General features: G+C 34.6%; 1 protein-coding gene across 7 annotated transcripts in view; it reads right to left on the bottom strand.

Annotated features, from left to right (window-relative positions):
- U2SURP (U2 snRNP associated SURP domain containing) overlaps positions 1–13344 on the bottom strand; it is a 53763-nt gene that overhangs the window by 12782 nt on the left and 27637 nt on the right. For all 7 annotated transcript variants that reach the window (XM_082712978.1, XM_082712981.1, XM_082712980.1 and 4 more), the window contains 7 exons: positions 12090–12252; positions 11629–11708; positions 10665–10752; positions 9560–9682; positions 4146–4302; positions 3423–3518; positions 2598–2664 (listed from right to left, as the gene is read on the bottom strand). In XM_082712978.1, the coding sequence (XP_082569104.1) occupies positions 2598–2664; positions 3423–3518; positions 4146–4302; positions 9560–9682; positions 10665–10752; positions 11629–11708; positions 12090–12252 (774 nt within the window). The remainder of the gene's footprint in view (positions 1–2597; positions 2665–3422; positions 3519–4145; positions 4303–9559; positions 9683–10664; positions 10753–11628; positions 11709–12089; positions 12253–13344) is intronic.

The raw sequence follows: 13344 nt of genomic DNA, 5'->3' as shown, positions 1-13344 counted from the left end.
CCAGAAAGGGGCACTCAAAAAGGACGAGACACAATTAAATTGTGGTATCTAAGCAATGGAAATTACTTAACCAATTCCAGCCTGTTATTTACAAATTTTCAGCAATTTTTTTGCAAATTCAAATATTCCTTAAACATCCTTCAACGTTTACCTGAATGCTTTCAATTACAGACAAATACAGAGCAGATAACTATATGGATTGACAAAGAAAAATGCCCATGACAATTAAGTAAAAAATGGGGTCAGAGAATAGTATGTGCAGTATACATTATATCATTCATGCTTAAAATAGATATACATGGGGGCGCCTGGGTGGCTCTGTCATTAAGCATATGCCTTTGGCTAAGGTCATGATGATCCCAGGGTCCTGGGATCGAGCCCCATATTAGGCTCCCTGCTCAGCGAGGAGCCTGCTTCTCCCTCTCCCACGCCCTCTGCTTATGTTCCCTCTCTCTCCCTGTATCTCTGTCAAAAAAATAAATAAAATCCTTAAAAATATAAATAAATAAATAAATAAATAAATAAAATAGTTATGCATGTTTTATGTAGACAGAGAAAGGATCTAGATGGCAAGACACCACACATTAACCACATTATTTACTTTCAAAGTAAGCTACACTTCACAACCTGAAATACGTATTTGTTTTACAATTGCTATTTTAATTTTTCAGGGCCCAAGCAGTCTGTTCTCATTGGCTTTGACTTTAGCTCTTAGTTACCAGTGCTTGGTTCAGATCTCAATATAGTTTCATCTTACTCTTTTAAAGAAATGCAAATTCAAGTCTATAAAACCATACAGAATTCACTATAAATGAAATTAAGTTACTACTTGGAAGTTTTCTACAAAACAACAGTAGGGCTATGTTTTCTTTTAATCACTTTTCTGCCATAAAAAATTAATTACTAGTTTCAAAATGGCATTTTGGATTCAGCCACTAGAGAGCAGTAGTGATGCATAAGAAAATTTCAAGGACCAAAAACGTGTATGGGAAAAAAAGTCTTTTCCTTGCTTTGTACTTTCATAAAATTATTTTTATGTTATTGTTATTTGGAGCTCTTAGGAAAAATCAAAATTAAAATTTTATTTCCTGTGATCCAGGCCTTGCTGTATAAACATGATTATTCTGTCAACACTAAAATGCAGTCACATTCCAAACTTTAAATATCAAATTTATGCAAAAAAAAAAAAGTTAAAACTTTTAGAAATAAAACAAACTGAAGAAATATCCAATGGCCTTTTCTACCCTTCCTTCCCCCTAAATTAAATAATTATTTCATAAATACACATAATTATTTTACACCAGTGATGCTACAATGGTGAGATGTTAATAATGATGTATTACAGACATTAAAAAAAAAGATTAAAGCATTATTTTAAAGCAAACTGGCCTGTCTCAATTCCTGTACTCCTACTAAACAGACCTAGAAAGGTACTTCCACCAACAAACCACATCTACATTTTGTAAATATTTTGTCACCATCACTGCTGACTAGTTCTGATAATCCCAATATTTCTGGAAAGACATCACTGTTGCGAAGTTTTCCTCAGCATATCAACTGTGCTCCCACATATGCTGATCAATCATATTTCCTTAACAATCTAAATGCTACTAATACCCACTTTCTGATTCCATACAAATACCTAAACTGTGCTGGGACACAAAACAGACTTTCTCCTTTGTTCACTCTTCAATTTGAGAATCATTTTTTTTTTTAATTTTTTTTTAATTTGAAACTTCTGCTTTGTGTTCTTGAGGTTATCTGTTCTATTTAATAAAATCAACTTCTGGGGCGCCTGGGTGGCTCAGTGGGTTAAGCCGCTGCCTTTGGCTCAGGTCATTATCTCAGGGTCCTGGGATCGAGTCCCGCATCGGGTTCTCTGCTCAGCAGGGAGCCTGCTTCCCTCTCTCTCTCTGCCTGCCTCTCCATCTACTTGTGATCTCTCTCTGTCAAATAAATAAAATCTTAAAAATAAAATAAAATAAAAAATAAAATCAACTTCCTTGCAATGATTTAAAAAGGTGTCAAGTTCTACATAAAAACTACCAAAACAAACATGCCAAGAGAAACTGGGAGCAGTATTCCTAGAGTCACATTCAATGTTAATACAAAAACAATCCTGGGGTGATTACCCAAGAGCAAAATTTTTCTACATGTTAAAGGAAAGCTTTTTTTCTGTTAGTTATTCTTAGTTCTTTTAACATGTTTACATATAAATAACAGAATGGCCATAATGCAATGCTTAGCAATGTACAATTCAAATAATAACTTTCCCATTCACATTTTAAAAATCACTTTTTGTGGAGTCAAAACAATACCTGATGACAAAGATTTGAAATAAATGCAGTTGACCATTTAGTAACTACCAACTGAGAATATATATACCTACAATAGAAAAACCAACTCAGAAACAAAGTGAAACCAGATCCATCAAGACCAGAAGCCAAAAGCTCTTCTCACTAAAAAAACAATGACAACTAAAAATGATCCTCTCAACAAGTTTAAAAGTGAAGTTGTCCTCTTCACTGTTATTTCAAGCATATCTCTTAATTAAAAAGGGAGCATATATGCAATAAGAAACTAAGTATGTTTCTTACTTTTGATTTTCTTCTTCTTCTGATTCTTCATGCTGGTCAAATAACTCCCATTTAGAAGTTGTTACAGCTGAGTGGAAGGAAAAAAAAGGGTGTAATTCCAAAAGGTAAATTAGCATTTTTGCAGTAGCACATAAGGGCAAAATTGAAAAGTTTTAGAATTGAAACTTTAGAATTGAAAGTTTATATTACAGAAGCATTAGAATTGGAAGTTTATATAAGTTTGTAAAAAGTTATCTACAATATTAATCTATTCTTTGAATAGCCTTTTCTATGTGATAAATTTCTTTCTTTCCTCACACCTAGGCTATAATTTTACTCAAATTCATGAAGTGACAAATAAAGTTATCATTCTTATTTTTGTGCTAGGTGGTAACATTTATTTCATTAGAACCTACAAATATTAATAATTACAGATATAAATACTAAGGACACATGTCCAAAGTAAGTATGAAAAGCAGGTCTAAACTGCAACTAATAAGTCAAGCATTACAGGAAGATCAAAGCCTGGTTTCTCTAAAGTGACCTCTAAATAAATTTCTATGTAGGTATTACCTCCCATCTACATTTTCTATTGAAATGCCTTAACTGAAAGGTTTTAGTGATTTCTCTGATTACTCCCAAAACATCCAAACTAAAAGATCTAAGAAAATTGTAACAGCAACCATAATGAAAACTAAGCCACTAGACATAAAATAAATAACTGTGGGTCTTAAGGTTGAAACATTATAAAATACAAAAAAACCAAAACAAAACCAAAAACCCACACTCTAATAATTTTAAGTACTCAATTTTTTAAACCTAGTATTTATTGTCCTTTTTACTCACCCTGTGCTTCCAATTCAGATTCATCTACAGCTTCCCATTTTGATGGGGCAACTTTAAATATGGGCTCATTCTTCTTTGAGTCCTCAGTTGCATCCACTATTGAAGAAAGATAAGACATTAACCCTGACAACTAGGGGATGACTAAATAGTTCATGAGCATTCACTATATTACTGAAAAGTAAAATAAGGCCACACATGGACTAATAATGCTAGTGTCAAGAATTATGACTAATGACCTCTGTACCTGAGGTCCAAATTTTGAACATGTTATGTGTCAATTCAGAATATACAAGTTATTATGATTTCAAGCAAATGGGGAAGTTGTGGCATTAAAAAAAAATCTTTATTATCTCTACCTAATTACTGTTTAAACTATACAATTCCCACATTGTTCAATCTTTTCATGTCATTCAAATGTACTAAAGACTGTGTACACTTCCTATTTCCAAAAATGATTTTAGGCAACTAGGAAAACTGAACCCATAAACTATGAACAAAAAGAGAACTGACGAAACAAGGAATCTGAGATGATAAATAAAACTGAGCACAAGATTTTGCCTACAGTCTTCCTGGTCAAATGTATTATTGGGTATTTGAATTTTGAAAAGTCAGAAATAAGAGACAGAAAAAAATAATGACAACTTAAACTTCATCGACATGTGTGGAAATTAAAGAGTTTTGGAATCCAACTTATTAGATCATCAGTTTGAAATCTGAACTTACAAGGCACTCCATCAAGATCATCATCAAGGCTCTTTATAGGGACCCCATCAAGATCATCAATGGGAGTAGCATCAATAGGAATTCCATCCACATCTTCTAGAGGTGCACCATCAAGCTCTTCCTCAATGGGGGCACCATCAAGGTCATCTGGTACATCCTACAGAAACATACACACCATTGTTAACATTTTCCTTTGCTTACTAGTCATATTGCTATAAGATTAATTTACAATATGAGGAAGCTGAGAGGCAACATGGGGGGGTTGTGGGGTAGGGAAAGAATAAATGAAACAAGATGGGATCGGGAGGGAGACAAACCGTAACAGACTCTTAATCTGTGGTGGGAGGGTAGGGAGAGGGTGGTTGGGTTATGGACACTGGGGAAGGTATGTGCTATGGTGAGTGCTGTGAAATGTGTAAACCTGGCGATTCACAGACATGTACCCCTGGGACTAATAATACATTATATGTTAATAAAAACTTTTTTAAAAAAAGATTAATTTGCAATCCAATACAAACCAACCTAGGACATATCTAGGATATGATTTATCCTCCTGACAAAGAAGCAGTCATTCTTTCATTATTTATGAAATATCTATCAAGTGTTTACTGAAACCAGGTACACCATGTAAGGGACTGAGATACAATGATGAGCAAAAATGAGTTTGTTCCCTTGGTCATTCCTATAACAGGGCTTACTAGAATATTTTTTGCGGGGGCGGGCGGGGAGAGGCAGGCATATATATTATCACAATATGCAAAGAACCATTACGGTGACCGCTACAACAAAGAAGTATATCATACTATTCAAGTGTGCGATAAGTATGTTTCACCTAAGAGGTCTGAGAAGGCTCAATGCGGTTATGCTTAACTGACATCTGAAGGATCTCAGATAAACAGGAAATGTTTCAGAGAAAGGGAGGAAAATTTACAAAGGTCTATGGTAGAAGGAAACGTATATAAGAAACTGAAATGAGGCCCATGTGCTTGGAATAGGGGGGCCAATTAGGAGGATCTTGTAGGAGTGAAAGTGAAAATACAATTGGATTAGGATGGTAGAAATGAATATAAAGGATTCACAAAATACTGAGGACGTGAAAAGCCAACAGAATCACGATGAACAAAATCTGCTATCATTGTGGTACATCTCTTCATGTACATATTTATTTATATAGCTACTTTAATAAAATTAAATCGTGCTGTATACCATGCTCTACCACTTCTTTTTTCTACTAATACATTATCTTTTCATGTCATTTAATAAAACACCAGTCGATAGAAATCAATACATGGAGACCAAATGAAAATTTAAAAAAAAAAAAGTTCAAAATCTTTAGGACATAGCAAAGGCAGTTTGAAGAGGGAAGTTTGTATCAATACAGGCCTACCTCAAATAAACAAAGAAAAGTCTCAAATATACTATCTAACCTTACATGTGAAAGAATTAGAAAAAGAAAAACAAAGCCCAAAGCTAGTAGGAGGAATAATAAAGATGAGTAGAAATAAAACAAAAACAAAAAGAAAAATTTAAAAAATCAATTAACCCAAGTGCCAGTTCTTAGAAAAGATAAAACTGATAAACCTTTAGCTATTCATCTAGAAAAAAGAAAGGACTCAAATAAATAAAACCAGAAATGAAGCAGAAGTAACAACCAACACCAAAGAAATCAAAGCATTATAACCAAAGCATTATGGAACGAAAAATCATCTGCCAACAAACTGGACAACAGAGAAGAAATGGATAACTTCCTAAAAGATGCAATCTTCCGAAACTGGAATCAGCAATCAAAAGCCTCCAAACAAACAAAAGTCTAGGGCCAGGTGGCTTTCCAGGTGATTTCAATCTACAGATGCAATGTAATCTCTATCAAAAAACCAAGAGCATCGGGAGGCCTGGCTCAATTGGTTGGGCTGCTGCCTTCATCTCGGGTCATGATCCCGGAGTCCTGGGACTGAGTCCCACATCCAGCTCCCTGCTCAGCTGGGAGCCTGCTGCTCCCCCTGCTTGTGCTCTCTCTCTGTGTCAAATAAATAAATAAAATCTTTAAAAAAAAAAAAAAACAATAGCATTTTTCACAGAACTAGAATAATCCTAAAATTCGTATGGAACCACAAAAGACCTCAAATAGCCGCAGCAATATAAGAACAAGGTGGAGGTATCACAATCCCAGATTTCAAGATATACAAAGCTATAGTAACCAAATCAAGATGGTATTGGGGTGCCTGGGTTGCTCAGGCAGTTAAGCGTCTGACTCTAGGTTTTAGTTCAGGTTGTGATTGTGGGACTTAAGCCTGGCATCAGGCTCCATGCTCAGCAGGGAGTTTGTTTGTCTCTCTCCCTTTGCTCCTCCCCCTGCTCATGCTCTTTGCTCTCTAAAATAAAATCTTTAAAAAAAAAAAAAAAGGGGGAAGATGGTACTGGCACAAAAAACAGATGCACAGATCAATAGAACAGGATAAATACCCAGAAGTAAACCCACACCTAGATGGTCAATTAGTCAACCACAAAGGAGGCAAGAACATACAATGAGGAAAAGACAGTCTCTTCAACAAATGAACCTGAGAATACTGAATAGATACAATGCAAAAACACAACAAAACAAAACAAAACCGAACCACTTTCATACACCATACACAAAAGTCAACTCAAAATGGATTAAATACCTAAATTTAAGACCTGAAACCATGGAACACAGGCAATAATCTCTGGGGCACTGGCCTTAGCAATGTATTTATAGATATGTCTCCCCAGGCAAGGGAAACAAAAGTGAAAATCAACTACTGGTTTTTGATTCTGATGAAGTCCCAAAAAGTTTATTTTCGCTTTTGTTTCCTTTGCCTTTGGAGACATATCTTGAAAGAAGTTACTGTGGCTGATATCGAAGGAACATAGGCTGATATTGCCTATGTTCTCCACTAGGATTCTGATGGATTCCTGTCTCACATTGAGGTCTTTTATCCATTTTGAGTTTATCTTTGTGTACGGTGTAAGAGAATGGTTGAGTTTCATTCTTCTACATATAGCTGTCCAGTTTTCCCAGCACCATTCATTGAAGAGACTGTCTTTTTTCCCACTGTATATTTTTTCCTAATTGACCATAGAGTTGAGGGTCCATATCTGGGCTCTCTACTTGGTTCCACTGGTCTATGTGTCTGTTTTTATGCCAGTACCATGCTGTCTTGGTGATCACAGCTTTATAATAAAGCTTGAAATCAGGTCACGTGATGCCCCCAGTTTTATTTTTGTTTTTCAACATTTCCTTAGCAATTCAGGGTCTCTTCTGATTCCATACAAATTTTTGGATTATTTGCTCCAGCTCTTTGAAGAATACCGGTGGAATTTTGATCGGAATGGCATTAAAAGTATAGATTGCTCTAGGCAGTATAGACATTTTAACAATGTTTATTCTTCCAATCCAAGAGCATGGAATGGTCTTCCATCTTTTTGTGTCTTCTTCAATTTCTTTCATGAGTGTTCTGTAGTTCCTCAAGTACAGATCCTTTACCTCTTTGGTTAGGTTTATTCCCAGGTTCTTGGTGCTCTAGTAAATGAAATCGATTCCCTAATTTCCCTTTCTGTATTTTCATTGTTAGTGTATAAGAAAGCCTCTGATTTCTGTACATTGACTTTGTATCCTGCCACGTTGCTGAATTGCTGTATGAGTTCTAGAAGTTTGGGGGTGGAGTCTTTTGGGTTTTCCATATAAAGAATCATGTCATCTGCGAAGAGAGAGAGTTTGACTTCTTCATTGCCAATTTGGATACCTTTTACTTCTCTTTGTTGGCTGATTGCTGTTGCTAGGACTTCAATTACTATGTTGAACAAGAGTGGTGAAAGTGGGCATCCTTGTCTTGTTCCTGATCTCAACGGGAAGGCTGCAAGCTTTTTCCCATTGAGGATGATATTTGCTGTGGGTCTTTCATAGATAGATTTGACGAAGTTCAGGAATGTTCCCTCTATCCCTATACTTTGAAGCGTTTTAATCAGGAACAGATGCTGGATTTTGTCAAATGCTTTTTCTGCATCAAGTGAGAGGACCATGTGGTTCTTCGCTCTTCTCATATTAATTTGTCAACTACTGGGACTATACCAAAACAAAGCTTTTGCACAGAAAAGGAAGCTATCAACAAAACAAAGAGGCAAGCTACCAAAGGGAGATGATGCTTGCGAATGATATACCCAATAAGGGGTTAATATCCAAAATACATAAAGAATTTATACAACTCAACACCAAAATAAAACAATCTGATAAACAAATGGGTGAAGAAGCTGAGCACACATTTTTTCAAAAGACAACAGAGATTGTCAACAGACACATGAAAGGAGACTCAAAATCCCTAATTATCAAGGAAATGCGTATCAAAACCACAAAAAGATTTATCACCTCAAACCAGAATGGCTAGTATCAGAAAGAAAAGAAATAACAGTGTTGGCAAGGATGTGGAGAAAAGGGAACCATCATGTACTGTTTGTTGGTGAGAATGTAAACTGATGCAACCACTATGGAAGACAGTAGGCAGATTCCTCAAAAAACTGAGAACAGAAATACTATATGGCCCAATAATTCCACTGGTGGGTATCTACCCAAATAAAACAAAAACACTAAATTCAAAAAAATACATGCACCCTGATTTTTATTTCAGCATTATTTATAATAATAGCCAAGATATAAAGATAACCCGAGTGTCTACTGATAGATGAATGGATCAGATGTGATGTACACACACATACACAAATCGTTGTCATCAAAAAGAATGGATTCTTGCCATTTGTGACAACAGAGATGGACCTAGAAGGTATTATGCTAAATGAAATATATCAGAGAAAGACAGTATGATTTCACTTATACATGGAATCTAAAAACCAAAACAAGCAGACCAAAACAAAAAAAAAACCCGACTCTTAAACACAGAGAACTGGTAGTTGTCAGAAGGGAGCAAAATAGGTGAAGAGGATTAAGATATATAAACTCCTGTAACAAAGCAAATAAATCACAGAGATTTAAAAAAACAGCATGCGGAACAGTCAACAATACTGTAATAACACTGTATGGTAACTAAACTTATCATGATGAGCATCAAATAATGTACAGAACTGCTGAATCACTACGCTATACACCTGAAGCTAATAGAACACTGAATGTCAACTATACTTCAATTAAAAAAAAAAAAAATGCAGGTATTAGGGGAAAGAAACCCAGTCACCCAGTTTTCACATAAGGTCACAAAACAGAATTCCTATATACATCATTCCATCTTTCAGGCTCTAGCAATTCCAGAAACAAAAATCCACAAGTTAGTGATAAACAGTAGTTATTTTTCATAAAGAAATGTCACATCCATAACATACCACACCCCCATAGCATCTCCAGAAATAAATTCTAAAATAATCAAACAAAGACACTGAGTACATACCTCTGTTTCCTTTTCTTCAATAATATTTACAAGTCCTAAGAAAATATTTTGTAGTTTGATCAAAAATGGTTCTGGATAAATTGCCCAATCCTCCCATGCTCTGAAGCAGGTCATTACCCGTTGCTAAATAAGTAAGAAAGAGACAACAAATTATTAATTAGGAAAACACGTCTCAAACTTCATCTCATGAGAAGAGCCATGACAATTTGCTGAATTTTCCTTTAAACCAACATCCTGGATAGAAAATAATTATCATATTTTTAAAAAATCACAAAGTCACCTTCTAACTAAATGGGAATAAAATCAGAAATAAATATAACGAGAAAGCAACAATAACTCTTTTGTTCCTGACCACCTAAGATCAATGTCCCCTACCACTAGTGGTACAAGAGGCCCCATCTGGGAATAATAACTTAGAAATTTATTAAAATTGGTACTAAGGTAGTTCTGACCCAAATTCTTTTATGGTCCAATGATGTACTTTCCTGATTCTCGCTAAGACTTTTCCTCTGTCCCATCCCTGAACTTTTCTATAAGCTCTGATTTATGGTCAAAATTTAAGGTCAAAAAATTTTTAAAAGGAGTTGTTTAAATTCTCTAAATGGTGGGGTCATTAGGCATCTTCCCAGTCTAAAAATTTCATTAATAGAATTCTTCCTCTCATGAAAGCAGTATCTATTTATTCCATTATATGCAAGGTACTTTGTTTAGCTTTTCTTAACACTGGTCTACAGCTAAGAGATAATAAAAAGTAACTAAATGTATCTTCTAAACATGAATAACTAAAATTGTGTTTCTACTCCAGCCTAATTATATATACCATTACAAAACAAGTGATGTTCTGAACGGTTTTTTGTGCAAAAACTAGTATGTAAAACATTTAAATGTAAGACTTCAAACTAAAACACCCAACAAAATAACACTACATATTTCAAACTTTCAGGCTTTTTGGTACTGAAGATGAAATGGCAGTAAATTTTAAAGCAATAATTTCTGAAAGATTCATGTTATGTCTTATACTTGTCCTATGTACTTTTCTAGCCCTCCAATGTGCTTGCCAGCCCCTACCACATTTCACACTAGGGAAAAAAAACAATAAACATACCTTAAAGTTTTCAGACTGTAAATGGCCTTGAATTGTACGATAGGTAGCATTGAGGTCTGAAAATATCTGACATAACTTTGTTTCAAAACTGAAATTCAAATAATACATATTTAACAGAGTTTATTTAAAAACCTCTATCTACTTCAGCATGCTATCCAATGAAAACCTCTCCTGAACTTAAAAAAAAGTATAAATAAATTAATCAAGTAATTCTTTAAAAATAAAGAACTAGGTACCTAAACTCTTAAAACTGTAACTGAACTCTTTATTCTGAGTTATTCTCCTGCAAAGAATTAGTTTCTTCGATTAACAAGAAACTACATTTTGGATACTTTATGCTACCTAAACTGATCTCTTCATGCTAGGAAAAGTGACTTGTCCAAGGCAAAAGAAAAAGAAAAAGAAAAAAAAAACCTAATAACAACTAAGGTTAGGATCCACATCTCCAAATTTCATTTCAGAATCAGCTCTTAGAGGAAAGTGTCCCTGATTCATAAAATAAACACCAAACACAAATTCTGAAGAACAATTATATATTAATTACAATAGAGCAACATAATTTCCTATTGACTAGGAAAACAATCACTGTGAACTACAAAATGATCAAAAGAGAACATAGATTCTATAAACAGTTTATATTCTATCTTTGGTCTCTTCCCTTATGTTTGCCATTATTTCTATTTGTTTCAGTTTATTTACTACACAAGTGGCTAAATATGCAATAAAGTTTTTTAACCCTTATTTGTTGTAATTTATCAAGAAACTGGTATGAAAACTTTCCAAACATTTAGCTTAAAGTGGTTTAATGAATGCAACCCAATTTTTTAGAAAACTCTATTAAACTAAGAAGAAATACAAATTATTTATCACTGAAACTATCAATTAACCAAAAAAATCCTCTTCTCTGAATTCCTTACCCTTAATGTTTTATTTCAGGAATATCATCTTACACCATTATACTTACAATTTTCTATAATATGAAGCATTGGCAACTTTGGCTGAAGAATTATACAAAACATCAGAAACCAAATATAATCTGGCAATCTAGAATACCAAAAGATAACATAAGAGATTAAAAACAAAAACCCATAGCAAATAATGTATCTAGAAAAAATTCCATATTTTTTGCCATCAGTGGCATACAGCTAATGTTTAGCTATAATACTAACAGCTAATTATAGGAGTTAAGAAATTCAACATTACCAGAGCCACTACTTTGACAAGGATAAAATACGTTTCAACCTGTTGATAACCTGTGTACTGATTAACATAACAAGTTTCCCCAGACAGGAGGAAAATTAGACCGCGTGGGAAAGATCTCTTCGGTCAAGTTCTTCATGCAAAACCAATTTCAATAAAAAGAAGTCAACCGTTATCTCTCTTTTACTTAAATAAATGTTCCAGAAAGAGAAATCATTCCCATACCTTTTTGGGGAGGGGTGTCTTTAAGATGGACAATGACTCAGTAATGCAATCCACTATTTCTTCGGCAGCTTCAGCATTATTAAGACAGAAAACCATTGCATCTCCAATATCATTTTTCCTTGGAGTTAACCCCCGCAGGATTTCTTCTAATTTGTCCCTCTGTCTGAATACAAATGTTTTTAACTCACAAATATTTACAGATAGAAACTTCAAATGTCATTATAGTTTCTGCTCACAAACTAATTTCTTTAAAACCTACTTGGATAAAATTCTGAAGACTAAATTGTATGAAGTCTGATTTTCAAGAGTATTTGAGTTTCCTAGTCCTATTATCCCATTACAGTGGGGGAGGAAGGGAAGCCTTCATGTTTTTTACTCTCTTTTGAAGGAAGTCAGTTACTTTAGCACTTCTGCATCAGATCAGAAACAGGTTAAAGCCGGTGGTGGCAAACTTCACAAAAAATCAGACAGTAAATATTTTAGGCTTTGCAGGTCTACTGACTCATAGTTACTTGACTCCACTGCTATTAACACTAAAGCAGCCATAAACCACATATAAAAGGCAGTTTGGCGGGGGAGGTGCTGGCAGGGGGTGCAAGAAGTGTAGAGCATGACTGTGATCCAATAAAACTACAAAAACAGGAGATAGCCAGATTTAGCCTACAGACTGAGCTTGAAGACCTGGGCAAAAGTAATGAGGAAAATACATCTTCAGAAGCAAATATGCTTCAAATATATATAGCTCTCCATTAGCAAAGGCTCTCACAAACAATGCACCAGTGCAACTAATACTAAAATTTAGATTATGAAGTGGAGTACATAAACCCACATGCCATGATCTTTTAGTCAATTTCTCCCCATGAGGTATACAGAACTTCCTTTTAATATTTAATAGTTATATCTGTTTCTGATTCTTAAACCAGACTAACCTCACTGTACCCATAATGACTGAACACTAATAAGTATGTTCGCATGGTATACAACTCTTGGGGAAAGACTCTGCATAATCAACCATCTGACTTCACAAAGCTCCACAGTAATTTTTTCCTCTTTAATGTTGCATTCATGGAGGCTAGAATTCTAAAGATCCCAAGATAATTTCTGTAAGAGTCACAAGTATTCCACTGCTAGAGAATCATTACTTAAGAGATTATCACTGTCTTTTATCTGCAGGAAAAGACAGAGGTCAATAGGCCACATACTTACACTTGCCAAGATTTTTAAAATAACTAAACACATGTATTTTAAAAACAGT

This window comes from Mustela nivalis (assembly GCF_964662115.1).
Source record: "Mustela nivalis genome assembly, chromosome: 1".
Taxonomy (NCBI): Eukaryota; Metazoa; Chordata; class Mammalia; order Carnivora; family Mustelidae; genus Mustela; species Mustela nivalis.
Note: the sequence above shows the minus strand (reverse complement) of the source record. Positions and strands in the feature narration are given on the sequence as shown.